This window comes from Lepidochelys olivacea, assembly GCF_965140295.1.
Source record: "Lepidochelys olivacea isolate rLepOli2 genome assembly, chromosome: 4".
NCBI lineage: Eukaryota > Metazoa > Chordata > Testudines > Cheloniidae > Lepidochelys > Lepidochelys olivacea.
Window position 1 is genome coordinate 23,371,752 of NC_140414.1, and position 25,150 is coordinate 23,396,901.

The 25,150-nt window shown below is 40.7% G+C and overlaps 1 protein-coding gene across 10 annotated transcripts in view; it reads right to left on the minus strand.

Moving 5' to 3' along the window:
• Nucleotides 1-25,150, minus strand: part of SEC31A (SEC31 homolog A, COPII coat complex component) — a 69,590-nt gene that overhangs the window by 41,699 nt on the left and 2,741 nt on the right. For 9 of the 10 annotated variants that reach the window (XM_084627389.1, XM_084627388.1, XM_084627387.1 and 6 more), the window contains exons 2-12: nucleotides 21,072-21,154; nucleotides 20,419-20,542; nucleotides 16,724-16,922; nucleotides 15,312-15,407; nucleotides 13,044-13,184; nucleotides 10,710-10,852; nucleotides 9,540-9,639; nucleotides 7,091-7,252; nucleotides 6,758-6,910; nucleotides 4,357-4,584; nucleotides 3,608-3,682 (exon numbers count right to left, since the gene is read on the minus strand). In XM_084627389.1, the coding sequence (XP_084483515.1) occupies nucleotides 3,608-3,682; nucleotides 4,357-4,584; nucleotides 6,758-6,910; nucleotides 7,091-7,252; nucleotides 9,540-9,639; nucleotides 10,710-10,852; nucleotides 13,044-13,184; nucleotides 15,312-15,407; nucleotides 16,724-16,922; nucleotides 20,419-20,542; nucleotides 21,072-21,150 (1,500 nt within the window). In that variant the 5' untranslated portion in view covers nucleotides 21,151-21,154. The remainder of the gene's footprint in view (nucleotides 1-3,607; nucleotides 3,683-4,356; nucleotides 4,585-6,757; nucleotides 6,911-7,090; nucleotides 7,253-9,539; nucleotides 9,640-10,709; nucleotides 10,853-13,043; nucleotides 13,185-15,311; nucleotides 15,408-16,723; nucleotides 16,923-20,418; nucleotides 20,543-21,071; nucleotides 21,155-25,150) is intronic. The other variant, XM_084627383.1, reaches the window with a different exon arrangement.

The following is a 25,150-nucleotide window of genomic DNA, read 5'->3' on the forward strand; positions in this document are numbered from 1 at the left end:
ATTGTTTCAACCACAGCAGGACAATGTGTCAGGGTAGGATTTTCAAACAGGCGGAAGAGTTCAGACACCTACCTCTCATTGACTTTCAATGTGAAGTGGGTGTCTAACTCCTTTAGGTCCCTTTGAAAATCCCAACCTAATGTATACATAAAGAGTTAAAATACAGACTGGAAAAGCAGTCTAGCAGCTGGACAGGATGACTTTTCTAATACCACTAATCTCATCTGATTACTTCTAGTTCTACAGGTTGAATAGTATCCCTAAAGGCTGTTCTAGTCTGGAAATTTAGCTTAATGCACAGGGTTTTTTCTAGACTCTCATTTTTATTTACTTTACTGTAAATACAGCAATGAAAAGTGATATTCCAGAAGTTCCCTTGTGTTGGCCAGAGTGCCAGACCAAAAAATAATAAAATAAATCCGCATGCTACTAGAAGCTTATTTTGGCAAACTGACACCAATTGCTCTTTTTATATTAGGGATAAGGTAAGGAACCTAAAAATGTTAAAGAATAAATTGAGATTCACTGTTTTTTGTTGTCAAGATGTCATTAACTCTAAAATTAGTCAGTCATTCTGTATTTTTTCAACTCAATAGATAACACGGATTCAGTTTAAAGTGCAATTCTTTGCTGAAAACTAGCTATTTTTCAGACATACTTAAGTTTGGAGGTGCTACAAATTACAAAAATGAGTAAAGTGTTTGAACCAATTTAGTCAAAATTAAAGGAAAACAAACTAGAGATTTCCTAATAGATGCAACACTGTTCTACTGAAAAAGGTGAAAAACACAGCACTGCAAGATAAAGTAGATGGCTTGAAAAGTAAGCTCAGAAAAGTTCGACCAGAACACCCGGTCAAAAAGGGATCCTGGTGGCTCCGGTCAGGACAGCTGCCCAGGCCGTTGACTGTCCAGTTGGTGGTGCCGGGGCTGGCAGGCTCCCTGCTAGCCTCTGCGCTTCGTGGTTTCCGGGAAAGAGCTGGCATGTCCCCCTTCCGGCTCCTACACGCAGGTGCAGCCAGGGGGCTCCACATGCTAACCTTGCACTCCAACCCCGTGCCCCAGCCCAGAACCTCCTCCCGCACCATGAACCCCTCATTTCTGGCCCCACCCCAGAACCTGCACCCCCCAGCCCAGAGCCCGTACCTCCTCTCACACCCCAACCTCCTGCCTCTGCCTGGAGCTCCCTCCTATACTCCGAATCCCTCGGCTCCACCCCTCAGCCAGGAGCCCGCTCCTGCACCACAAACCCCTCATCACTGGCCCCACCCCAGAGCTCGCACCCCCAGCCAGAGCCCTCACCCCCTCCCACACCCCAGCCCCCTGAGCCAGCCTGGTGAAAATGAGCGACTGAGGGAGGGTGGGGAGAGCAAGCAACAGAGGGAGGGGAGGATGGAGTGAGCAGGGCCTCGGAGAAGGGGCTGGGCAAGTGTGTTCAGTTTTGTGCAAGCAGAAAGTTGGCAGCCCTAACGTCAGATTTCAAGGATTCATGTAAGCAGAGACACAGAAAATACTATGAAGATGCAGAGCATTGACACAGAAAACTCATTTTCTATTTCAAAGCACATCAATTCACCTAAAAGATCAATCAAGTCCCATACCACCACACTTACATACACCACTAAATTCCTTACCATTAACACTTATAGACATTTTTGAACTGTCACCTAATCAAAGTACAGGTCTGAGGGTCTGAAGTGCCTTGCTGTCTTCTTGATAACAGGCACCAGACACCAATTTTAAACACAAGAATGAAAAACTGTGGGTCTGTAGACTTACCCCTGTATCCTATTTAGGCGACGGTTGTTTCTGGAGACCAGATTTAACTCTGTCACTCCAAGATAAGGATGTTTTTCTTGGTTAGAAAGAGGTGAACTGTACCCAAACAGTGCAAATTGCTAGTTCAAGAGGTGGAGAAAACATCTATCTTTCTGAATGTAAATGGCTTTGATTGATGGCGGGGGGGTTATTTTTTTGGTGGGGGAGGGGAGGAAGGGGGGTTTCTGTTTCCTAAAAATTATTACCACCCAGATCCAAAAAAAGGATTAATCTTCGTATTTTATGTTAATCTAACACTGAAAAGAGGGTTCAGTTTTTTTAACTATGTACTATACATGTGTAATTGCATTGAATTGCATCTCCACATACATGAGTAATTCCTATTAACAGGGAAAAAATGATGTTCGGATTTTCAAAGCAGTCTAGAGGATAAGACACACATTTATTAAACTGAATAGATGTATCTAAATCCTGCCAACCGCTTTTAAATATTTAACCTGAGTGTCTACAACAAGAGGAGAATCTATACCTTAAAAAATATTGCTACTGCCCTAGAAAGCTCCAGACAGAACTGTCTCCATGGTCTCGTCAGGTGTTTTGTATCTAGACAAAAATTTCACAGATGCTGTGGTTTTTCTGGACCTTCTTGAACAATGAGCACACTGCTGGTGCTTAAATAATAAGTCTTCAAGTTAGCGGTATTTAAATAACCTGAGGGTACTGTTCATAGCAGTGGTCACCAACCGATCGATCGATCGCAAGCTCCGGTGGTGCAGTGTGGTTGCCGCTAAGGCAGGCTCCCCGCCGACTCTGGCCCCACCCTGCTCCCGGAAGTGGCCAGCGCAGCCCTGGAGAGGTGGGACAGGTGTCTCTCTCTGCGCACTGCTCCTGCCTGCAAACACCACTCCTGCAGCTGCCATTGGCCAGGAGTGCTGCGGGGGCAGAGCTTGCAGAGAGGGGCAGTGTGCAGAGCCACGTGCCCCCTCCACAGGGACCGCAGGGGCGTGTAGGCCCCTTCCGAGAGCACTGTGGGGCCAGGGTAGGCAGGGAGCCTGCCTTAGCCTCACTGCACCAGTTGCTGACTGGGAGCCACCAGAGGTAAGTGCTGCCCAGCAGGAGGCCACACCCAGCCCCCTCTTGGAGCCAGCGCCCCATACCCCCTCCTGCACCCCAAACCCCTGCCCCACCCCTGACCTCCTTCCCAGAGCCAGCACCCTATACCTCCTCCTGCACCCAAACTCCCTCCTAGAGCTTGCATCCCCACCCCCTCCTGCATCCCAACCCCCTGCCCCAGGCTCAGCCCAGAGCCCCCTCCCACACTGCGAACCCCTCGGCCCCAGCCCAAAGCCTGCACCCCCTCCCGAACCCTAACCCCCTACCCCAGCCTGGTGAAAGTGCATGAGGGTGGGGGAGAGTGAGGGACGGGGGGGGGAGGGGGGATGGAGTGAGTGGGGCAGGGCCACGGGGAAGAGGCGGTTAGGTCCTGGATTGCCCTTAGATTCAAAAAGTGATCTTGGGCATAAAAAGGTTGGAGACCACTAGTTTATAGGATAGTAATTGAATTACAGTAGTTAACATAGGATAATAACTGCATCCTGGGATAATACAACTTTAACTGAGTTATCAGGAAGCATCCTCAAGATACTACTACTCAGAAAAATGTTCTGTCCTCTCACATGCTCTGTTTTGTTACTGCCATTCCAACTCTCCATCTATATGCCAAATAATATAAGCTCCTCAAACTTCTGATCCTGTCTCTAATATTTTATATTTCCATATATTCCTCAGTATAAATACTTAATAAATACACAACTTTCAAACAGATTTACCTTTTGCCCTAGGTCTTCCTTCCTGTACCCCAAAAGTTCAAGGTATTTGCCACGAGAATCTTCTTCAAAATTCACCTTAAAAAAAACCCAACAACTCACAGTCAAAAGAAGCATGTTTTGAATCCTAATTTCATTTTCCCCGTTGTAATTTCAACTGACATGCGTAATCATTTATTGGGAATCAATGATTAAGCAAAATGTGTTAAAAAGGGAGAACTTAATTGTGGACTCCGAGGACCTGGGCCTCTGAGTATAGCTATGCCTAGTAACTGGACCTCTTGAATTTCCATTTAGTTCTTATTCTGAAAATACAAAATGTCATAACTAATAACAGAAAGCCTATTATATTTTACCTTACCAAATACTAAAACTGAAATCTCTCATTACCTGGGCTAGTATAAAGACCTACCAACACTAGGCCAAATGGCCAAATGGTGTCAAACCTTCCCCAGAATCTGTAGCTCTTTTGCTTCTGCTAGAACAGCTTTAAGAGCAGATACTAAAGCACACCTATTTCAAAGATTCCTTGGCCTGCCATCAGTAATCTCTTTTGACCACGTACATGGATTATTTGATACCATTTTCAGAATCTAATCTCATTCTACTGTACAAACTAGAAATTGCCTCATTATCTTTACACAGTGTCTTCTGTTGAAAATGTTTTACTATGCACTGAGAACCACTTTCAGTATTGGTTTTTAGAGGCTAGGGAATCCTTTAATAATTCAGAAACATCTGAAAAACATTACCTTTAAGAAAGACCACACATTTTTCTCAAAATCAGTCTGGGCAGCTTCTATTTTTTTCTGACAGTAGTTGAAGAAGCCTTCGGACTGCACAGCTTCTTGCAGCTGATCCGAACGTTTCAGAAACTCTTTCTCGGTGACAACTTGACTCACATACACGTGGTGCTGCTGCTGCTCAGCTCCTTGTTGATGAGACTTTATATTCTCAAATGTAACTAGCTTCCCTCCAAACTGTAATTTAATAAATAATGTACCAAATATTACATATATAATGTATTTATACAATGCACACACATTTATACACACACACACACTTTATATATTACTTACACACACATTTTCTCTCTTGATTCATTCTAATGCCCCAATCCTGCAAACACTTACACATGTGAGTAGTCCCACTGAACGCACTGAGACTACACACAAGAGTAAAGTTACTCATTTGCATAAACGTTTGTAGGATCACAGCCTCAGACTGAAAGCTCCCAGGAACACGGACAGTGTATTTGTACATCTCGCACAATGGGGCTCTAATCCTGATTGGGGCTTCTGGTGCTGCTACAACAGGGCTGGACAAACTTTTGGCCCAAGAGCCACATCTGGGTATGGAAATTGTATGGCGGGCCATGAATGCTCACAGAATTGGAGACTCAGGTAAGGGAGGGCGGGGAAGGGCTCCAGCTGGGAGTGTGGGCTCTGGGGTGGGGCTGGGAATGAGGGGTTCAGGGTGCAGAGGGTGCTCTGGGCTGGGACTGAGGGCAGGAGGGGGATCAGGGCTGGGGCATGGGAGAAGGGCAGGGGTGCAGGCTCCGTGTGGCGCTTACCTCAAGCGGCTCCCAGAAGCAGTGGCATGTCCCCCCATCCAGCTCCTACACGGAGGCACGGCCAGGCAGCTCTGCGTGCTGCCCTGTCCACAGGTGCTGCCCCTGCAGCTCCCACTGGCCGCAGTTCCTGGCCAATGGGAGCTGCGGGGGCGGCGCGCGGAGCCCCCTGGCTGCCCCTACGCATAGGAGCCAGAGGAGGGACATGCCGCTGCTTCCAGGAGCCACGCGGAGCGGGGCAAGCCCTGTACCCTGCTCCCCGGTGGGAGCTCGAGGGCCGGATTAAAATGTCTGGAGGGCCAGATGTGACCCACCGGGCCGCAGTTTGCCCACCCCACTCCTTTGCTACAATATAATTGTTAAATAATTAAATTATGCATACACATATGGCATGGTAAGTGCTACCTGAAAATATGCCTAAAAATGTGCAACTCTACCTTAGACAGCACACAACTGGCAGATTAGAGCGACAGAAATAAAAGTGGCCAAGAAAAAAACAAGATTTGGATAATAGGAAAAGAAGAAAAAAAGAAGTTAACCAATTTGGCTCTAAATGAAGCCAGTATAATATAAAACAAAAAACCCACACAAATCCAAATTTCTCAGTTAGCTAATAGAGAACTAGGATGAGATCATGGGAATCAACATCCCAAAGTACAGTTAGAAGTATATATGAATTGTTTCCAAAACAACATGAATTATACCCTACTGGAGATGTCACTTTAACCTATGAATCAGATAACACTATGCTGAGACTAGATCAGTATTTTGGCACAGATATCTATTCTGAGTCAGGGTTCACTGAGAGAACAAAAACCTGGCATATTCTAGTTCTCAGTTTAAAACCCTGTAACTTAGAAGTAAGTGAACAATGTACTTATAGAACAGATGGCTCTGCTCTCAAAGTACAGTGGAACCTTGCTAAATCTCACTTGGTTAACCTGTGACTTCAATAATCCTTAAAAAAAAAGAAAAAGTCAATAAACTTGGCATTCTCACCCTGCTTCTCAGCAAAGACTTAACAGCAGAGAGGTCTCATACACTTCAAAGGTGTTACTAAACATAGAGTGTATTTACTATGAAGGTTTCAGAGTAACAGCCGTGTTACACTTCATGGTAAAAAGAAAAGGAGTACTTGTGGCACCTTAGAGACTAACCAATTTATTTGAGCATAAGCTTTCGTGAGCTACAGCATATGCATCCGATGAAGTGAGCTGTAGCTCACGAAAGCTTATGCTCAAATAAATTGGTTAGTCTCTAAGGTGCCACAAGTACTCCTTTTCTTTTTACCATGAAGTGTAGTTCATAATTGAAAACTAAAGTAGACATAGCAAACTATATTAACAAAGTGTATGATGATGCAGCACCTATAAAAATTATTCTGGAACGTATTTATTCGCTTGGCTACCAACTGCAAAACGCAGTACCCCACAGTGGACCTTCCAGTGATTATTGCAAATGAGTGAAGCTCTGTTGTAATGCAATATGGAACCCCTTCTACACTTCTTGCAGAGAATATATCAGAAACGTTATCGCAAAGTCAATTTTGCCACTCAGTAGCCTACAAAGGGCCTCTCACTTACTGAAAACGATGCACCCACAGGCCGTCGGACCCATTTGGGTGGCTTCTTTAATGGTAGAACAGTGCTCTGAGGAGTCGTCTGCTGTGGAAGCTGCAACGGAGGAAGGGGCTGTCCCGTGCCAAATGGATCAAGATTCCCAAAGGAGGATGAGAGCTTTAAAGAGAAAGAAACTGATTGCACATTTCCTGCAGTGTTCAATGTAAGATACATATTTGTACATGATAATTATTCAACAGTCTAGCGTACTACTTCGACTGTCAATGCTTCCGCCATTTTCAAATTTTGTCACATGGAACTAAGTATTTTCCTCTCTAACTTCACATTTTTCAATACCTTGTCTACCTGTTTCTGCCTCAAACCATCTGTGCTCCCTCCCATGATGGAGTAAATGCTGATCCGTCCATCAAAAGAAGCAGCTGAAAGGAGAGCAGGGTTTCTGGGACACCACTGAACGTCAAAGCACCACTGGGTATTTGTGGGAAGCTCATACAACACCTGTGCCAAAAGAGAGTTTGATGAAACAGTATTAACATAACAAACGACACTATAGACGCTAATGTGTCACTAAAGATCCTGTGTCCATACGATGGGCAACTACACTCTGAAACAGGATTATGGTGTCCTGCTTTAAAATCATCTCCATGGGACGAGAGCAAGGAGGGAGTAAAAACTGTGGCTAAAGGCTTTCAAGAGAAAAATGATGGTTTTGTGGTTAAGATGCTGGAATGCAACTCCGGAGATCTGGCTTCTGTGCCCACCTCTGCCACAGACATCCTGTGCAACCCTGGGCTAGTCACTTAGGGTACATTTTTCAGAAAACCCTAAGGGATTTAGGAGCCTAAATCCCATTGGAAATTATGCTAAGTTTCTCAGCTGAGAACCCTTGGCTTCCCACTTTGATTCAACAGAACCATGGTCTGCTGCCCATCAGGGCACAGCAGAAGGCTGGTTGCTTTGGCATGAGGGCATGATTGGAAGAATGAGGTATAGCTGAACCTTCAGAGAAGCCTGTTTACTTATGCTGACTTTCACCATTGTTTTGTGCAGTTTTGGGTCTTTTTGCATTATGGCAACATCCATAGGAAGGTGTTAGGGCACATTTCAAACAGCTAAAGAAAATATATTCATATTTTAAAACTATGTTTCCATGACTCAATGAGTTTCTCTTGTGTCATATAGCAACTATGGGAGCCCTCTGGCGGGCAAAAACCTACCTCTTTACTTCCCATAGATTTTAATCAAAGATTCAAGTCTACTGAATAAAGAATCCCCACCCTTTTAAAAAGTTGTTCAGTTAAAAACCTGGAAGGAATGTAATTATTAAAGCTTCTATTAATTTTCCATCAGTACAATCAGACATTAATTCTTACCACTTCTACAGCAAATACAAAATAGTGTCTGGCTGAAAATGCCTTGTAGCTTAAAAAAAAAAGTGGGGGGAGGGGAGACATATAAATTCCCATCCAACAAAGCAGTGAAACATACTTAACTTCAGTGGGACTACGCACCTGCTTAACTTTAAGCATGTGACTAAGTGCTTTGCCAAATCAGAGCCATAAAGATGTAGGAACAAAAACATCTGTATTAGAGTAGGGTACTGCCATTTAAACGGTAGAGTAAGAAATGACACAATCAATTCTAATTTGATTTCTCCCCCAAATCAGAGTTCTCATGTGTAACTCTGAAGGGATGAAATCAAGTCAAAAACCCATAGCCAGGAAGCCTCAACACCTTCAAAAACGCCTTCCTTAGAGTAGGGGCAAAGAAAGCAGGACCTCTCAAATACCCTACTCTGTGGGGGCCAAAGGAGGTAGTGAGCAGGTGTGTGGTCTACAAAGGCTTTCACATGTGCAAGGGAAAGGGTTCAGGGTTCCCACATGCAGGGGTGAAAGTAGGCCGGTACAGCGTACCAGTAAGAAGTGGCTGCCTTACCGGCTCGTACACAGCTGACGTTAAAGTGCTGCCACGGCAGTGCTTTAACGTCGCTGCCCCTTTTGCGCCCCCCCAGGGCCGCTGATGGGGTGGGGGAGGACAACTGCCCCGGAGCCCAGCGATTTAAAAGGGGCCAGGGCTCCTGGCCACCGCCGCCGCTACCGCAGCAGCGCCCAGAGCCCTGGGCCCTTTAAATTGCTGCCACAGCCCAGTGCAGCATTGGCTGACGCCCAGCCCCGCCCCTTCCACCCAAGACTGGCCCCCTTACCGGTAAGTATTTTATCTCACTTCCACCCCTGCCCATATGTATCACCGGACTCCAGATTTTTGACTCATGATTTCTTTGGGTTGCAAAGAACAGCAGGTGTGTCAAAAAACACACCTCAAGGAAACCATGGACAAAAAACCAAGAGCCCATAGACAGGTACACTTCACAAAGCTACTTTTAGCAGAGGCAGATGAAATGAATAAAACTGAACTGACAGTGTCCCTTCAGTGAACCCTAAGAGTGAGCAGGTGACAAGTCTTGTCCTGTCCTGGTTTATAATATATATGACTGACAGTAGCAGCTAACACTCGCAGGTTTTAAAGAGGTCACCTTTGTATAAGACTGACCCAATTTTTCTCAGTTGGGTTGCGTGTACAAAATGTTTGGGATCAGAGAACATAGTTTTGGTATGAAGGGGAAAATTGTAAAACAAATATTAACGACTCTTAAAAGAATATTTTGCTCACATCACTGTGTCATCTATGTACAAAGTTGGTATGTTCTCCACAACTCTCCACAACAAATGTAATGCAAAGAATCTTTCTCTGTTTATGACCTTTAAAAATGGGTTGCATACAATACCTCCCCTGTATTAGGGTTAGAGCAGAGAATCTTAGCATCCTTTCCACAGCTGAGTAACAGCTCAGGATCTGCCATACTCCAAGCAATGGTCAAAATACCCCTGTGTGAAAAGCCACAGTAAGAAAATATTAATATAAATGCATGATGATTAACGAGGCACCTTCATTAGCACGCATCTAGATTACCTGGCCACTTCATCATTAAATGCCAAGTCCCTCGCTACCCCCATTATGCTGAGAGAATAGAGAAGGTGCTGCCAACATTTGTTTTATTGAAATAGATTTTTTCCACTTTCTGCACAAGGAGTCATGACAGTGTAGCCACAGACTTAGGGCACAATCCAGCAAAGTACCTGAAAGCCAAATACTATATCAATTGATAAAAAACATGGATATCAAAAGGTAGATTGGGGAATAAAATATCGCACTAATACCTGACTCGGAAAATTGCAGGATAAGAACTGTGAATAATACTTGTGGCAATCTTCTTTTTATTACTAAAGGGTTAACATTAGCAGAGTCAACATCGGCATTTTCAGGGAGTGCTTGCAACACAGTGTTTTGCTGCCCTCCATCCTCAGATGCAGTAAACTCCTGTCCACCATTTTCACACCACTGTACACCAGGTCAGCCAAAAGGTTTTAGGGGAGAGTTAGTGAAAGGATTCACTAGAATACACCCCAAATTTACGCAACTCGTTTTGGATTAGAAAGCATGTATTAGTGTTTGTATGGGTGGGGGATCTTTAGATTCCCCAACCCCTCCGGCAGAAGTAGAGCCCAGCTGCTTCTTCCTTTGCACCCTTGCAATTGGTTTAGATATGTTTAAGTTTTTGAGACTTTCTTCTCAAAGGAAACAGCTAGAAACATACTGTACTTTACAAAAAAAAAATTAAAGCTAGAAACCTTCTTCACAGTTCTAGCTCCTTAAAACCAGTGTGGCCAACTGGCACAGGTTTGCTGAGCACAAAGGCTAGCCGTATCACTAAAAGTCTAGATTAAGCATTACAGTAGCTGCTAAAGCACCTGCCTTGGAGCTTAAAATTGAGATGGCATTTATACCAACTGATAGAGGGTAAAAATACAGTAATGTGTACAAACCAAGATTAGAATGAGGAAATGGCTAAACAATAAAGAAAAGTCAAGATTTACAGACGAGCCGCCATAAATACCTTGTATGGTTTTCCAAAACACGAAGAGGAGAAGAAGCAAATCTAAGATCCCACATCTGAATTACAGGCAACCTGTCATCTTCTGAAGCCAGGACCATCTGTGTAGCCACATCAGGGTGCCATGCCAAGTCTGAGCAGTGCATCTGATAGATAAAGTAGTGTTAGACCACAAGATAATTAAGCAGAGCTATAAAAAAAAGGAACCCTCCAAAACAGAAGCACGGAGAATGCTGGCTTGAGTGTGGCCCTGTTTATTCCCATTTCGTGACTGTATTCTTCCGTAACTAGACCAGTGGCTCTCAACCTTTCCAGACAACTGTTCCCCTTTCAGGAATCTGATTTGTCTTGCGTACCCCAAGCTTCACCTCACTTAAAAACTACTTGCTTACAAAATCAGACACAAAAATACAAAAGTATCACAGTGCACTATTACTGAAAAATTGCTGACGTTCTCATTTTACCATATAACTATAAAATAAATCAATTGAAATATAAATATTGTACTTATATGTCAGTGTATCGTATATAGAGCAGTATAAACAAGTCATTGTCTATACGAAATTTTTGTTTGTACTGACTTCATTAGAGGTTTTTATGTAGACTGTTGTAAAACTAGGCAAATATCTAGACGAGTTGATGTACCCCTTAGAAGACGTCTGCGTACCCTCACGGGCACACATACTCCTGGTTAGGAATCACTGAACTAGACTATAGGCCAGGTTACACCATGATTAGATCCAAATTCTCTCCTCTATTTCAAAGCAAAGAACTGACAAATGGAATAAGCTCCCAGTCCAGCTCCCAAAACATTGATTTAATAACATCTGGAATGCTACTTGAATTTAGTGTTTCAAAGGCTATATCAAAAGGACACTCATGTGGTTTATGTCCAAAACATGTGTTTTAATACAACAAATACAGAAAAACCTTTACATAAATATTTTAATGAAATTTAGAATATATAGATTTTAATTAAAACCACTTGTTAGCATGCAACTAGTCCCTTGCAAACACTACAGCATTGTGCTGGAACTCAAAGGTGAAACAAGCTATGCTGAGAAACTGGCAAAATGCAGATTGTGAAAAGTAAATCAGATTAAGACTGGAAGTCTAAGTTATTATTAGTAACTCAAATAAGCAAGAACTTGTTTGTTAGGTATATTTTTAAACTGTTAGTTCCTCTTAGAGGTTTTAGACGCTTTAAATCATTTATCAATATAAATATTTGCAATCATTGATTAATAATTTCCTTTAATAAACTTGTTCATAAATGTAAGATGCCTAACTATAAACATGAATCTTTAACCAGATACCGCAACTGTGAACCGTATGACCGAAGAAGAGCCCTGTGGAGCTAGAAAGCTTGTCTCTCTCGCCAACAGGAATTGGTCCAATAGAAGATATTACCTCATCCCTCACCCCCTTGTTTTTCTTGTATCCTAGAACAAACATGGCGACAACCATGCTGCAAACAACCAGGGGGTGGTCAGCCTTATGTGGAATATTCACTTGTGCTACTGAGACACAGCCCGTGCACCAGGGTGAGCCCTGGAAGGAATTCTGCTTCAGGGAGCTCTCCATGGGACAAAGAGGATGTTCCCATTTCTACATCCCCAATATCATGCGCCTTCCACAGCAAGGCAGCCTGCTCTTCTGTCCAGTGCACTGGGGATGTTGGTCATTGCCCCTGACACCTCTGGAGTGTCTTGCCAGGGAGCAGTCCGAGCACCTGTGCCTGGCTGCTGTACAGAAGAGTAAGGGAGCTGGAGTTCTTTGCACCCTCCATCTGAGCTGTAAGGCACAAGGTCAACCTCCAGGAGTAGCTTCACTGTGGAAGTAAAACTATTTAAACCTACTGGTAAATGCATCAGCTGCTTTATTCCCTCTCAGACACACACTGTTCCAGATGACAGGACTTCAGCCTATTTTAATAAAATCTTCCCACTGCAGCCATGAATGGGTCAATACTGAATTTATCAGCATCGTGTGCATCACTTACCCAGTGTGACTTCTCACTGCTGAGTAATACATAATGTCCCCTTCTCTTGCCTGAACCCTAAACTTCCTACCAAAATCCTTCCCTGCCAATATTAATTGAATCATTTGCAAAAATTAATTATTTAAAGTAATAATCCACCTTTGGCATATAATTATAGCCCTTTAAAAAATTAACAGATTCTACAGCAGGTAGTATAAAATGGGGACATGTTCCTGTGTCACTTAAGAGTCTAATGAGAATCTGTGCAGTCACTTGTCTTACTATGGTAAAAATACGTCTAATAGTTAATCATGATTATTAATACAGGCTCTTGATAGTTTAACATAATAAATTACCCGGTTGCTGTGGTCGCTGACTTTGATGATAGGTTCATTCTTCCTCAGATCCCACACGGTAGCACGACCACTAGGACTGGCAGATGCCAAGATGTGCTGGACTTGCCTGTTCCATGCAATGCAGCTGATGTCTTCTGGAGGCTATTGAAAACAAAACACGTCCCAACATTATCTTTTTTTCCAACAGAGAACTCAATTTTTTTTTTATTAGATAAGTTGGCTAAAACTACGAGTTTTCAAAGCTAATCCTCATAGCCCATGTGTTTGTTTTACCTTCCTGAATAAATAAAATTGACACGAGGAAATTTTATAACCCATGCATTTAAATATACAGTAGCTTTGTCTATGGGCTGGCTATCTGCACCCCTCCTTCCTTTCTGCCTGTGATAAATTTGATGCATTAGCCAGCTATGGAGGAAGACAGAGCAAGTTTGTTGTCTCCAAGAGCTTAATAGTGACCCGTAAAAAAGTATTTAAAAATTGGACTCGTGCCCTTGATTGGTCTTTTGTGACGTACAGAAAAATGAAAGGTGGAGTTTTTTGTTTTTGTTTGGAGTGTTAATTCTTTTCTGCTTATTTTTTTTAACTTTATTAGGATTGTTAAGTCTGGTCTTCCCTGATTATGTTAGAAGATTTCTTGGGTGTCTCAGAGCATGTGCATTACAAGCTCTCACACCTTACTTCAAAGGGCACGGATCTTTAACATGTCTCCAAAATGTTCATTAGTCATTGGACTAATTTGATAACAAAAAACAAGCTAAAACCAGGGTGTTTTAAAACAGCCTGACCACAGATTGCTACTCAACTTTCATTCTCTCAATAACTATTATGTAATAAATTCACTAGTTCTCCAGTCACCATAAAGTCTTTCGTGGTAAATAAAACCTGCTTTTCTACTAACAACTATGTAAACTCACATAGAGAAAAATAAACCTTAAAATACACAATACCACAAGCACCTTTCAGGCCTTCTTTACACAACACAGAGAAGGGGAAAAAAGGACAGAAGACTAACATTTTCTTCTTTTCTCTAGGTCTTCTTTAAACAAAACACATGCTAAATAGCGGTGCTTAGATATTAAGATGATACATTCCATATGAATATCTACAACTGTCACACCTATCGCCTAATAAACTACCACCTATTAATAGCCAGGTTTAAGACCTTATTTTTTAATCTGCATCTTTCACAGCAGCATAAAGATCCTTCAGACTTAAACACACAAAAGAACATGCCAAAGTAGACTACAAAAAACAGCCTCCATGGAGCTGTGAAGGATGTTTAAAGCACGCTGAAAAAACTAGAGAGACTTGGCTTTCTAACACCCATTGGTGAACTGAAATGCAACTCCGTCCATGAAAGTTAGGGACAGGTCAAAAATGACCCATCAGATTTAACTTGCTGCAAAATCTTACCTCATGAAAAGATGAGTCATTACTGGCTAATTCCACAGCTAACTCAAACTTTCATGCCTTTTCTTGTTAAAACTGCCTCTAATGTCAACCCTTGAGAGGTCTCTGCAACTATTATGGTAGAAAATCTCACTTAGGAACCAAACAAAATACAGTACAAGGAATGCACAACAATAGGATTTTGCTCACTCAGACCTGAAAGCGTGACAACTGATAAGTTGTTCTGCTGACACAAGAGTTAAGTGTTGTAACCTCACTGGCAGGTTTGGGTGTGCAAAAGAATTCAGAACTGGACACAAACTGCATGTAAGCACTACAGTCACAATTAACATCATTATAAATGGAGTCATTGTTGGTTACTTGGAACGCAATTTAAGTCTCCAGTAAATTCAGAGTCAATTTTCACAAAACTGGTGTTCATTACAACCTGCCTGTAGTGCTTCATAAAGATTGAAGCCATTAATGAATCATATTCAAAACAAAGCAAAGAAATCTCCACTTTTAGCCTTAACAGTCAATAAATTTACAATCAGAAAAACAAACATCCAATGGGGGTTATTTTATTGTTCAGGAGCAAAATATATACAATATACGTAATATAATAACATACTTGTACGATTCTTATCCCCAATAGAAATCTACATAATTAGTTTAAGGAATGTATCTCACAGTAGCAGATGTTTATCCAGGGCTTAACTACATTCAAGGTAATATTTGTAATATATAAATTAAGTTTTTGAAAACAGAGATTGGTGCTTAGAACTGCTTCAATACTATATGAGATTTCAAATAAATTAAATAATCTGCATATTTTTCAGCATTCTTCAAATCAGTTGACAAACATAACTCCAGTACCTGGGTCTTAGCTCCTGGTGTCATTGGTGTGGCAAAGTTGTTCAAGTCCCAGATATAGATTTCAGACTCATTAGCACCTGATGCTACAAGGTTTGTCTGTAATAGAAAGATGCCAATGGACATTGAGAGTATTTCTGGCATCAGCCTTCACCTTCCCAAATGCTGTGGGCCCAATCTATGGAGCTGTGCCAACTGACATTAGCTCAGAATGTAGCCCTTGTCACAACAAGAGCACTTTAGAGAAGGTACATGAATCCTTAAGATTTCTAATACTATTTATTAGCCAAGACTCCCTATACTCTGCAGCAAGCTGGACCTAAATTCCCAGGGCAGTGTTCTTGGTTTCTGCAGTACTCTTACGCAGAAAATGGACTCACAAAGAATGGGGTTGCACAAAATGACTCCATTGTACTAATGCCCCAAACCTGTAAACAATTAAGCTTGTGCTTAATTCTATTTGTGTTACTAATCCCACTGACTTCAATGGGATCCCAAATGTGAGTAAAGATAAATGCATGAGTAAGCATTCACAGGATCAAGGCCTATAAGAACATTTCCTAGATTAAAAGAAGCATTTGAAACAGTTTTACAGGTGGAAGAGGAATGCCAAGATAATAACAATGGGATCTGAGGAGAATGAACTTGAGGGAAAATAACTATTATATCAATGCATTTTGCTCATACCCTAATGCTGGTTGCAAAACAGGTTCCAACTTCATAATAAACAAGAACAGAAACAATGCAATTTAAACACAGTTCACTGAACTAATTACTGCCTTAGTAAAAACATGTGCCAAAAGAAAAAATGCTACTTAGTAAATCGAAACAAACTGAATTCTCACAGAACAGTCATGGATGAGAAAAGATGCTGTATCTTGAGAGATAAATCCTTATTAGTAATGGAATTAAATTAGCTCTGTGATTAAGTCTTTATTACTTTTAAGAATTGTGTCAAGCCAATGAGTTTCAGGCCCCAACATTTTATCTTTATTTTGCAACAACATACAAAAATGGAAGGGTTACAAAACCTAAAAACTAATATTTAGTAGTTGTTTTTTAAATTTCAGTGAAAACAGTTTTGGGGAGGAATTTCAAAACATCTGTCTGCAACCATGAAAACCCTGAGTAATGCATGAGAACTGAAAAGTGAAACTGACTAGAAAGAAAATGAAAAAATTGTATTTCAATGTCTAAACAGAAAAATACACAAAGTAAATAGCCTAAATGGTGAAAAACAAATCAGATTTTTAAGATTATTTCCAGTCAAATCATGATTAGTATCAAAGATTGTTTTCTTTTTTAAATATGCAAAAATATCTATACAACTTTCCCGCAAAAATCACAAGAGAAGAGCATTTCCTATAGTATTTTACTAATCCATGACAGTGTATATTGAACAAAAAAAATCTAACCTGGAAAATATTAACGTCCAAAGCTCTTACTGGCCCAGTGTGCTTGTCTTTCTGTGCAATTGTAACTTCACTCTCTCCAGCAATAATTTTAGATGGATCATACAGAATAATATTTCCATTTTCACCACCTGCAATTAGAACTCCAGAAAGACTGCCATCTGAAGCCATTTTATGAGGTCCCCATATCAATTTATGGTACCTATAAGATAAAAAATAAAGAATTTAAGAAGATCCACTGCCGTATCATTATAAGTGCCAGAACATGATCATGTTTTCCCTGATAAAAAACACAAACATTTTATGGGAGGAAGTGCAGGCTGGTCGTAAGATCAAAGGCATGATGAGACTGAGAACTGCTAGCTTCTATTCCTAGCTCTTCCATTCTGCCAAAAATGGGACAGTGGACAGGTCACAACCTATATATGCCTCAGTTCAAGGCTCTAAAGTCAGAATACTTACTTACCTCACAGGGTTTTTTGAGATGATGTTTGCAAAGGACTGTGAGATGATCCCTGATTGAGAATTATAAGCATAGCCAACTACAAGCAATCACATAAATCTCTGATATTGATGAACAGCTGCTTATGCAAGAGGCAAACAGAGAGTGAATGAGAACGGTCTCCTTGACATAAGCCCTATTCCTCAACTGCACTCTTGCAATTAAAATTATTTTTGTACTTCATGCTTATCAAGTGGCAACACTTTTACACAAACAAGAAAGCGTGTTGCCTGGAGTGTAGAATGTTTTATTTAATGTTAAATGAGAGCTTAGAGTATATTTTTAGACTTGAAATATACCCAAGCTAGTACACTGAATCCGTAAGTATCCAGATTTCTTTTTTTTAAACGAAGTTGTTTTATAATAAAACAATATTCCTGTATGTTCAGCCATGCAAAGAGTACATTTCTTCCACATAACCACACACACCCTCTTGTGGCATTGCTCTTACAAAGTGGCCTTAATGCATTTGGAAAGCAAACTAATAAGTTTCTACAAAAAAAAAACAACCCCCAAGAGATAGGGCTTTTTTTTAAAATTACATCAGCACTAACAATGCCACCATTACTCAGTATTATATGCTGAATGCTCCAAGGAGCAAGAAGAGTATATGCAGCACAACTTACTTAAATTTTATCTCTCTAACCTGGTGTTGAGCAGTTCCCAGTTATTATTTATATTAGGATAGCAGCCCAGGTCCCTAATCAGATTCAGGGCCCCATCTTGTTAGATACTGTACAAGGAAGACATAGTTCCTGTTCTGTACAGATTGCAATTTAATCAATTTATAATTTCTAAAAGTTCAGGCAGTTGTGTTTGGTGTAAATCTTTGGAAGACAGTTTTAGACCTGTACATCATTATTTAAAAATGGACTGTGGAGAATGAAATGGAATTAACTTCCATCTACATAATAAGGTGGTGTAAAACATGATCATCATCCCTCAATGGATTTAGATTTTTATATATCTCAGTGTATCCGAGCTACAATACACTATATTTCTGTCATACATATCTTTGATAAAAATACACTAATGCTGACACTACAGCTTATAATTGATGAACAGTTAACAATCTGTAAGTGTTGCACACACATCCACTGAGAGTACTATGGGTCAATGGACGGACTAATGTTTGTGCTGACATTGTATCTGGTATGAAAGATTAATGGATCTAATCCAGGTCAATGGAAAGTTTTCAGATCCGTCTCTACCTCTAAGAAGAGCACCTCTCACTTTTATTGACATTGTTATGGCCAATTTACAATGAACAGAAGGCACTACAATGCTACTGCAAGTGTCACTAAGATGTCAATAGGATGGCTTTTGGGATTTTTAATACTAATTATATAAGTTATAGCTAAACATACAGCATGAAGTTAGAAGTAATATGGGTCTAAATGAAGCAAAACAATCAGGAACGTTTCTTCCCAATAGCCAGGCGTAAATACTGAACTACATACAGAATGCAAAAATAAAACACACAGGTACATCAAATGAGTCCCCCGCAATACCTAAACACAATAGGATGACACAACATGTGGAAGCTGTAACTGCCCTTTCCTATTTTTAAGAGCACACTTAACACTTTCCCTCTGCTCTCTGGAAATTCCTCAGGGCTCTGACTGTTATCTTCCTTTACAACAAAACAAATCATGTCAAACCAAACTAATATCCTTCTTTGACAAGGTAACAAGCCTTGAGGATTGGGGGAAGAAGTAGATGTGATATAGCTCAACTTTAGTGAAGCTTTTGATACTGTCTCACATGACCTCATAAACAAACTAGAAAATACAGCCTAGATGAACCTGCTATAAAGTGGGTGTGCAACTGGCTGGAAAACGGTACTCAGAGAGTAGTTATCAGTGGTTCACAATCAAGCCGGAAGAGTATATTGCATGGGGCCCTGCAAGGATGAGTCCCGGGTGTAGTCCTATTTAATATCTTTATAAATGATTTAGATAATGGCATACAGAGTACACTAAAGATCACGCAAATCTTGGATTGGACTATTTAGTCACAAGAGACGTTGCAAACCATCTACATCATAGGCTGCAATTCACACTGTCTCTCGCAGACGAAAGGATGCCAACAAAAGAGAGCACACTTATAAATTTTGTGGATGATACAAAGCTAGGAGGGGTTGCAAGCACTCTAGAGGACAGGATTAGAATTCACAATGATCTTGACAAACCGGAAAAATGGTCTGAATTACACAGGATGAAATTCAATAAGGACAAATGCAAAGTATTACACGTAGGAAGGAATGATCAACTGCACAAATGAAAAATGGGCAATGACTGCCTAGGAAGGAGAACTGCAGAAAAGGATTGCGGGTTACAATCTAAGCATGAGTCAACAATGTAATACTGTTGCAAAAGAAGTAATCATCCTTCTAGGATGTATTAGCAGGAATACTATAAGCAAGACATGAGAAGTAATTCTTCCACTCTACTCAGAACTGATAAGGCCTCAACAGGAGTACTATGTCCAGTTCTGGGTGCCACGCTTTGGGAAACGTGAACAAATTGGAGACAGTCCAGAGAAGATCAACAAAAAAAGGTCTAGAAAACATGACCTATGGAGGAAAGATGGAAAAAAACTGGGTTTCTTGAGTCTGAAGAAGAGAAAGCTGAGGGGAGACTTGATAACAATCTTCAAATATGTAAAAAGTTGTTATGAAGAGGAGGGTGATAAATTGTTCTCCTTAACCATTGAGGACAGGAAAAGAAGTAATGGACTAAAATTGCAGCAAGGAAGATTTAAGGTAGACATTAGAAAATAAACTTTCTAACTATAAGGGTAGTTAAGCACCAGAACAAATTACTGGAAGAGACTGTGGGGTTTTTAAGAACAGGTTAGACAAACACCTGTCAGGGATGGTCTAGATAATACCATGAGTACAGGAGACTGGACTAGATGACCTATCAAGTTCCTTTCCAGTCCCACATTTCTATGATTCTGTCACCCAGCGGATACAAGCCGAAGATGTCTGTGACAGAACAGGAACTGAAACCAGGTCTCCAGTGTCCAAGTCTACAACTTTAACCACAAGCCCATCCTTCTTACCTTTCCTAATAACACTGACACAGAGCTAAAGCTTCATACACTGTCCTTTCAGCCCATATCATGGACTGAAGTTGCCACCAAAAATGCATTTTTATAAAGCAGACCATAAATTTGGAACCCCAATTCATACCTGTGCGAGGAGGAGAAAGTTGCACAGGATTTCATATCCAACGAAGGATCAGACAAGTCCAGTTCAAATATTTCCAGAGAAGCATTGGTACTGAAAGTTGCATCCAACTGTTGAGCCGATGTACCTACACAGAAACACACTATGGTATCAGAATGACATAACACAAAGTATGGAATTTCAAATTATGAAAGCATCAAATCATACAAAGGAAATAAAATCTTCAGTGTTTCAGAGGTACACTGAACACTCCCCTGCTGCTGTGTGAAAATCCCACACAAACAACAGAGGAAACTCAGAAAGGCAATAGTTTTGGCAGCCAAAACTACTGAGAAACTGTAAGCCATTGGTAAAGACTGGGTCATGTAATCCTATGATTTAGGAGAGAGAAGCCTTGAAATTAAGTTACCACTGCTGCCGTACATTTATGGCAAACATGCACGTTTACAAGGTATGGGGTTCTGATTTCTAGGGAAAGATACTCCAGAGGTTGAAAAATGATTTCAAGTGGGCACTGCACTGCATTCTCAATTACTATTTCAGCCTTCAGGACATTAATTTTCTATTATAAAGTACAAGTACAGTGAGTATATTATAATCTACGCCATATGCATACAAAGCCCTATGGGTAGGGACCATACTCTTCAACAAGTTACCTGTAGCCAGGTAAATGGGATGTTGTTGGGCAGGACTCCATGCCTGCATAGCAGTATGATCAATCTCCTTTAACTTCATCCTGCTAAAAGAAGATAACTTTTGTAATACAGAAAATCTGGAGGAAATGGCACCAGTACAACAGAACGGAAATGGGCTGTACATGGAACTGTGGGTATGATGTGGCGTTTGTAGGGAACAGGGAAATGGTGAAATATTATTGAAGTTTACAGGAAATTAATACTTGCTAAATATGTTGAATGCATCTCAATAAACCTGGGAAACATAGCAACTGCTGTGAGATTCTGTTCTTAGACCAAATGCCTTTGCTAATAAGAGTTTACATGATATACCTGGATATCTTGCAGCAGCGATTACATTTAAATTAAAATACGGTCCATGTTTCTAAATGCCCAAACTGACATTCATAAACGGTCATCAGAGCTGAAACTCCTGAAATTTACCACAAAGTCACTACTGAAAACCACCACACTGGTTTCTAAAATCATGTCAAATAATTTCCTAATCCAGTTCCTTAGTGATATTTTAGGGACATAGTTAACTTGCATTCTAGCAACCTCAAGAAATTAACATAGTTTCAGGTGCAATACCTGTCCTTGAAGTGTTACTTCTAGCAATAGTAAGTACAAAAAAATTTAAAAGTATCCCTTTAGGTATGTTCCTCTTCCCATGCAGGCTGAGGAAGCATGTATATATAAAAAGATAAGTAATGCGAAATACTCATTTCAGACATCAACAGTTTTTCAGTCACTATCTTCTACCCTATCACCCATGAAAAGGTTATATGGTCCTCATAATAATGACATTCTGAAGTGCCAAGAATTTTCTCATAATTGTGGCTTCCAGTTAACGGTTGGAAAGGAAGTGAAAGTTTAAGTGAAAGCCTGAAATGCTCAACAACTTTGAGTCACACTGTCCTCACAAGTGGATTTATGTAGCTTTTGTGCATGAACAAAAAGTTGTGTGAAGAAGTGCAAAGGTTAATTATTATTATTAGCATGTGATGCAAGATAATTCAGAAAAAAAAAAGCAACTGATAAACTGGTCTTCCAGCTAAAGGTCTGCCGAAAAACACTCAATTTTTTCATCAAATGCCTCCTAAACAGAGCCCAGCACATAGTAATCTAAAAGACTTTGCAACACACAGACATTTTAAACAAAATATAATAATTCAGGCTTGCAAAAATGTACTTACTCAAGGCAGGGACGGCATGGTAATTACCAGAGCTGGTTGTTACCAAGTAAAATCATGTTTTTTACAAACCCAGGTAAAACTAGTTAGTCCCAGTTTAAGGCATTTTCTATTTAAAAAATTGTTTCATTCATCCACATCGCACTGTACTAGCTTAAGTTACATATTCAAACTGTGGTTACATAAGGCAGTAGCTACACAGATTAATTTAGGATTGTACAAATAAAAAGTAAAACTGCATTGGGGTGTAATAATAATAATATAGTCCTCATGATGCTGAACATGGGAATGTCTATATATTTGGGTTTGTATTTTCTCAAGTAAGTTTTATATGTCATATTTCAATATTATATAAACAAAACTCAAAACCATTTGATTATATAAAAACAACAATAATGCACAGTTGCATTAAGCAATCAGAAGCTTGAAGAGTTGCAGACTACCAGTTGTGCTATTACTACAATAGCTAAAACAACGACCTTAATCCATTTGGCCGACAACATTCTGTAGCAGAAGACCAACTTTGATGTAGTGGATAGACTGCGCCTATTCCTCAGTTTTGAATGGATGTAACCAAAGTTTGAAAAGATTTGTCTTATGCTTGCTGAAGTTGCTGGACACTGAAGCAATTCTTTTCCCCACTTTCCTGGTTTAAACCATATTTAGCAGCACTCCCTCCTAAACTAGTTTTTCCTGGAAAACTGCCAACCCTGACCAAAGGTGTATAAAGTATAACTTTTTGCGATAGCTGGACTGGTGAGTTTTACAAGGTTGCAATGGTAATTTGAAAATTACTTCCAACAGAAAAAAAAGAGTTTGTTCAACCGTTGTAAAATGCTTATAATAATTAATCTAATGTTACACTGACCCAAAAATATATTTTAAAATTGCAGGGCAAATTAACATTAAGGCACAACATATCTTGTCCTCTGATTTTTATTTAACGAGGAACATTTTCTTAAAGAAAGGAGTAGTGGGAACACACACAATGTAAATGTCTTTATCAGCCACACTTACTCTGTGATAATGGGAAGGTTTCAATTAATTCTTTCCTGTACTTGATTTCAATCCTGACACTACAGAATTTCATTCTGACAACACATACCTAGATAATTATACTATGAACAGGGACCATCAAATTTATGGTCCATTTCAGTCAACTTCACAGTCATAGGATTTTAAAAATCGCAAATTTCATGTTTTCAGCTATTTAAACCTGAAATTTCACTGTGTTGTAATTGTAGGGGTCCTGACCCAAAAAGGAGTTGTGTGGGGATTGCAAGGTTATTGTAGCGGGGGTTACGATACTGCTTCCCTTACTTCTGCGCTGCTGGCTGGTGGCGATTGCGCTGCCTTCAAACCTGGGCAGCTGGAGAGTGGCAGCTGCTGTCTGAGAGCCCAGCTCTGAAGGCAGAGCCACTGCCAGCAGCAGCAAGGATAGCATGGTGTGGTATTGCCACCCTTACTTCTGCACTGCTGCTGCTGACAGGGTGCTGACTTCAGAGCTGGGTGCCCGGCCAACAGCCACCCCTCTCCAGCCACCCAGCTCTGAAGGCAGCACAGAAGCAAGGGTGACAATACTGCAACCCCTCCTAAAATAACCTTGTGACCCCTCTGCAGCTCCCTTTTGGGTCAGGACCCCCAATGTGAGAAGGGCTGGTCTCGCCCCATGTAATCTGTATAGTATATGGTAAATGCACACAAAAGACCAGGTTTCATGGTCCGTGATGCATTTTTCATGGCCGTGAATTTGGTAGAGCCCTAAGTATGAACCCTTCATCTTACATCAAACATGCACATCATAATCAATATCAGGAGTTCTCAGACTGTTGATATAGAAAGGTCTTTTCAACAGAGCTCTTGATAATTTAACAAGCAACACAGTTTTTCTCACTCATCTGAATTTGGTATCCTTTAGGGAAATATTTAACAAAGTTAGTTTGTAGCTGACCTCAAAAATAATTTTAAAAATTAGATCTCTTTATATAACTGGATTTAAAACCATTCTAGTAGGGCACCTTATGCTGAAAGTACCATGTGTATCCTCGTTCTATTTTTAAAACTAAAAAGTAGTCTCAAAGAGTTTACAGGTCATGCCACGTGAATCTGGAGTTAGCCGTGTGCTTGAGAACCTCGAGAACTGACCTTGTACAGTCATCCTGAACACAAGGAATACCCGTGCCAAAAATGTTTTTCCCAAACTTGAATGAGGTTTAGATGGGAGTCTGGCTCTGAGCCAAGCAGGCGTGTGCTCCACTGGGCTGAAGAAGTCTGTTGTGTGGAAAGATCCTGACTGGACTTCAAACACTTAAGTAAAAAAGGACAAGACTGCACAATCTCTTGCTGAAACTGCTCAAGGAAAAGGTGATTACTGGGTGTCCACATCAAGTGTGCAGACACCTATGATGCACCTGGGGAATCATAGAGATGCATATTACTGTGTCCAGTTCAGTTTTAGATAAGGATCCTCTTGCATTTGTTCATAACAAGGCTTGCTTTTCCAGAGTTTTTTTGGGATATTAAAAGTGATTTCCTTCTATGATTGGTGTACACACAAATCCTACTCTCGTTTTCACATAGCCTATACTTTTACTGTTAAAAAAAGCAATACATGCAGGGTACTTGGCTGCCCACTCTCTGCCAGGACCAACTGGGACCCCTCCCTCATAGGAGAGATCGCTGCCAGGTGGACACTGAGTGACGTATTTAATGACATTCATGAACCAAACACCCTTTTAAAAGAGAACATAACAAAAGAGGGCTCCCCTCCTCTTTATAACATAACAGTAAATTTCATCAATTCTTTAGTACCACAAGATTGGTTGGATGTCAGTCTAAGGCAGAGGTTCTCAAACTGTGGTCCATGGA